General features: G+C 46.4%; 1 protein-coding gene across 1 annotated transcript; it reads left to right on the top strand.

The window, feature by feature from the left end:
- The first annotated feature begins 450 nt into the window (after positions 1 to 450).
- Positions 451 to 3,652, top strand: LOC138613294 (calcitonin-1-like). Its single transcript, XM_069686929.1, has 4 exons — positions 451 to 549; positions 1,546 to 1,637; positions 2,513 to 2,647; positions 3,463 to 3,652. Exons 2-4 carry the CDS (start codon positions 1,552 to 1,554, stop codon positions 3,650 to 3,652), a joined length of 411 nt encoding a protein of 136 aa, XP_069543030.1. The 5' UTR covers positions 451 to 549; positions 1,546 to 1,551.
- The last annotated feature ends 1,194 nt before the right edge of the window (positions 3,653 to 4,846 follow it).

Here is a 4,846-nt window from a genome sequence, read left to right as displayed (position 1 = left end):
GCCTGCAAGTGCTTAGCTGGGAGGGTGGTGTTGGAGGGGGGGGTCTTATCGATTTGGCATTTGAGATATAGCATGCAATGTAACATTTTTGGAAGGTTCTTAAAATATTTATTGCTGGTGATGCTTCTCCTCGGCCACCGGTTTGCTTTGCCTCCTATTTAATTAATGACATCAATGCAAATTGGGGGGGATAGCAAATGGTCCAAATGACTGGTGGATTTTGTGAATGGAGCACTTAGTGACTGAGGAATGACGTCAGCGCAAAAGCCATATCCCTCATGAGTGAGCCAGGACCGAAAGGAGGCGTCCCATTGGTCGACCGCAGCATCAGAGCGACGTGATTGGCCGCCGGCGGATAATTAAACACCTACACAGTCAATGCACAAATCCAAGTGGTGGGATATATAGGCTGGAGCGTTGGCGCTGCATGCAACAGAATCAAGAGTTGTCCTGCAAGTTGAGAGAAAGTCAACTTATTGTGTTTTGCAAAGAGATACATAGAGATATATATTTATTTATTTTTGTTTTGCTGGGTGATTATCACTGAAGGTAAGTGCTGACTTTTCATTTCAGTGTCCTTTAATAGCAGTTTGACTGTGAATGTACCTGATGGGCTGTTTGCATGTGGGCACAGAGTCTCTGTGTTAGTCTGCGGGGATGTGAGAGTCCTGTAACGGGATTGGAGTGTGGACACTGGGGTCACAGGCAGCACCGGCACTGGTCTGGTGAAGGTCTAGTCTGCTCATTGAAGGCCAAAGACCAAGACGGAGAGAGAAGGACGGATAGAAAAAGAGACAGAAACTTAAAAATGAGAAGAGAAAGATGTAGAAAGAGAAAGAAGAGATGGACAGGTTGGAGTGTGTGTGTGTGTGTGTGTGTGTGACAGAGAGAGAGAGGGAGAGAGAGAGTGCTGGCAGCTCATTACACTAATGCACTGGTCCCTTAGGGAGTTGGCAAGCTTGGAGTCCTCCCTCCCTCCCACCCTCCCTCTCCCCTTTTCACCCCTCCTCTTCCAGCGCTAGCAAGAGCTACAGGAATTGCACGGTCCAGGACCCCCACCTACACCTACACACACACATACACACACATTTGCACAAACACACACACACCACCTGCAGGCATGTCACACTTCAGGACCTGCAGCGTACATCACGAGAGAACTACCTGTCCTGTGCTCTGGATGTTTTGGAGGAACAGTTCGTTTTTTGCAGAAGAAGAGTAGAAGTGGGGGAGGAGAGGAGTGTTATGTAGCTCTGCTCTGAAGGGGGGCTTTGTTGTGTGGAGGAAAAAGCAAAGATGTTCAGCAGGAGACAAAAAAAAAAAGAAAGAAAAGAAAGAAAGAAAAAGAGTGAGATGTGGCTCAAATCTCAGGGAGGTGACGGGAAGCTTTTTATTTCTTCCCAGCAGCACCAGAGGATCAGACACTAACAGGTGTATGTTCCACATCTTTAGATTTGTAACTTATTAACAGGTTCTTTTAGATGTGTGTGCGTGAGTGTGAGTGGCAGCAGTGTTGGAGCTGATGGTGTCTTTCTCGCCGTGTAGGGGACCATGGTTATGTTGAAGATCTCCGCTTTCCTCGTTGCCTACGCCCTGGTCATTTGCCAGATGTACTGCTCACAAGCCGCCCCTGCCAGGTGAGACTCCACTTCCACACTTTTACACCTCAAACTGTCGTGTTTACGTGCTTTTGTCCTGCAGCTTGAGAAGAACCAGTGGGAAATGTAGTGTCTCACCGAGCGTATAAATATAGTCACAATATTTTCAGACTTTCTAGAATAATATGGAGGAATAGGAGAGCATACGTGTTGAGAAGAGGTAACAGAGGATTTGGTTTATAATGTGCATGCACCAAACTTTGCATTTGTGTTTGTTCTTAATAATTTAGGATGCTAAGCTTGAGATGTTACGGACTTTTAAAAGAAAGATTAGGTTGGGAAAATGTCCTTCTTATCAATATATAAAGTCTGTGTATCCTATTAGACGTCTAATCCAACTGAAAGAATTTCCTCTCAGTTTGTGTGTTAAAAATTGGAATATATTGATCCAAAAAACACCAAAAACTGTGGAAAAAAGACAAGGAAATAAACAGTAATTCACTTCAGGGTGAGATGAATGAGATCCATATATTTATATGAAGCCTCGTTGAAGCCCCTCCCCTCCCTGTTCCCATGAAGCTATCGATTTAGTAATAAATCTAAAGCCGCCTGCACATCAGCCCCTCTCTCGGATGGGGCACTTTCAGCAGATTGTTTCCCCGCGTTGGCCGAGGGCCCTCCAACTCAGACGTCATCCCTCCCCGAGCTGACGTCCCAGCCAACCCCCCTGACCCCCCCTCCTATCCATCCAGCAGCCATCCTACCCCACCCTAACACCCCCTACACACACACACACACACACTACCCCTCCTTTTAACTGCAGGTGATAATTCTAGCGACGGATTTAATGCTGATCTCCCTCTCTCCCCTGACCCCTAAACCTCCCCGCTCGCCCCCCATCATCTCCACTGCAGACCGGGTTTAGAGTCCATGTCAGACCGAGTCACGCTCACGGACTACGAGGCGCGAAGGTTACTCAACGCCATCGTGAAGGAGTTTGTGCAGATGACAGCGGAGGAGCTTGAGCAGCAGGCGACTGAAGGAAACAGGTACACGATGACAAAAAGATCCTACTCTTTATTTTAACCCTTTTTTTAAAAGCAGTTTCCTCTGTGTGCAGAAACAGCTCGTTAAAGACTTGACTAGAAGGGTGAAAGGTCAAAGTAAACTCTTTAGGCCTAAATTAAATGCTTAAACAAACAGGCCTTTTTTGGTCTACCCTTCTGGACTTTGTGCATCTGTTTAGGGTCCGTATCACATTCTGGTTTCACTCTAACACCACTGAAGATGCGTCTTCTTAGCGCCACTCTCTTAGGCGTAGAGGTATGTACTCAGATCAGGATGTTAAACAGATCGACTCTGAGAAAAGAGAAGATATTAATACTCTAAAAAAGAAACCCTACTCTCTGTCCTGACTCCGCTCCTGCATGGATGAGTTTGATTTTGACTTTGTTTGAACTGATGACTATTTGCAGCCTGCCTGCCGGGCATGTGAGCAGCGTGCGGCTAACGGAACGAATAAGTGTGCATGATGTCAATTAAGTGGAGTTGCATGACAGTGGGAAGCGACTGGTTTCTGTTTGCTCTGTGGGTGTAAGAGATGTGACAAGAAGGGGGTGATTCGGGGTGGGGGTTTGGCGCATGAGGGGATGGATGACAGGTTCTTTGATTGGTTGGGGGCGTGAAAAAGCATGATGCTGTAGAGGGAGGGGGGGTTATTTGGACTTCTTTATAAGTGGCATGAGAATGAAATGCATGAGAGAAACGCTGCGTGAATGAAAGAAAGACTTGAATTATCTGCATGTTTTCCCATCTCTATGAGCCTGTTCTGTGCATGTGTCTCTGTGTGTCCCCTCCCCAACAGCATGGACAGGCCCCTAACCAAGCGCTGCTCCAACCTCAGCACCTGTGTGCTGGGCAAACTGTCTCAGGAGCTGCACAAGTTGCAGACGTTCCCTCGCACGAACGTGGGAGCAGGAACGCCCGGCAAGAAGCGCAGTGCGCCTGAGAGCGACAGCTATGCAAGCTACGGCGAGACGTTTGACAGCATCTAACCCCCTCCTCATCCTCCTGCAGCCCCTCTCTTACTTCTCCTCCTCTTCCTCTGTCCTCCTCCTCCTCTCCTCGCCCCAGTTGTTTTTTGGATTGGCAAGTGCATGTTGATTTTATCTGCCTGATTGACATGAGAAGTTAACTGTAACTGCAACCAACCTTTCCGTTCTTTTCTCCTGCTCCCTCTTTTCTTTGGCAGAGAATGATTTGTTCCCATCATTTCAGACAATCAGACTTAGTTTTCATAAATGTGATGCAGGATCCGGTGCAGACATCCATCTCTGTGTACTGTCTGTGGAGTCATTTGATGGCATTTCAAAGCCCCTGAAGTCTAAGGGTTGAGAGAGATCACTTAATGGAAGCATTAATAAATGATCCACATATGCGACACCATGTTTCTTGTTCAATAAACGTATTTTTCTACCAGGAAGCCTTAGCTCATTTTCATTCTTATAGGGACACTTAAAAACCCTCAGTGGGTACTTTGAGGACTTATTTAAAAAATAGGATTTTAGAGCGTCTGAAATTATCTCTGAGGCTCTCATCGAGTTCAAAGGTAAGAAAAAGTTCAGGAAATAAACCTTGCATGCTTGAAGAATACGCTGTGCTGTGAAGTTAATTTAAGAGCTTGATCTCGGCATTAACCACTTGTTTGCTCTCCTGAAGCAGCGTTACAGCACAGAAGCGAGCCTGCAACACGGCCACCTGCGTCACTCACCGCCTGGCCGACTTCCTCAGCCGATCGGGGGGAATGGGCAACAGCAACTTCGTCCCCACCAACGTCGGCGCCAAGGCCTTTGGCAGGCGGAGGAGAAACGTCCAGATGTGAGCACTCCAACACCTTCAGGGAAACGGTACATAATAAAGTTCCTTCTTCTCCTAACTTAAGAATTGTTGAAACATAACGATTAAGAACAGAAAGAACAGATCGCTTTGGACTGAAAACTTTACATCTAATTTCCTTCTGTCTCTTTTTCTTTCAGAGGTTGAAACCTGACAAGAAAACACCAGAAAAAACCTGAGAACAAAAATCAACAAAAACAAAATGGAGCAGAAAATAAACCGTGAACTGGCCCTTTACCCACTCCCCCCACAGGACCCCGCAGGACTTCTCGTCCCCCATTTCCATCCTGTTAGTGAAACCTTTTGCTTTCGGCAAATAAGAGAAAAAAAAAAAGAGAAAAAAAGCACTTTAG

Source organism: Semicossyphus pulcher, unplaced genomic scaffold, assembly GCF_022749685.1.
Source record: "Semicossyphus pulcher isolate SPU_LCO1_2020_fin unplaced genomic scaffold, fSemPul1.0.p SCAF_8, whole genome shotgun sequence".
In the NCBI taxonomy this organism is placed as follows: Eukaryota; Metazoa; Chordata; class Actinopteri; order Labriformes; family Labridae; genus Semicossyphus; species Semicossyphus pulcher.
The sequence above is the reverse complement of the archived record's forward strand: the minus strand, read 5'-3'. Positions and strand labels throughout refer to the sequence as shown.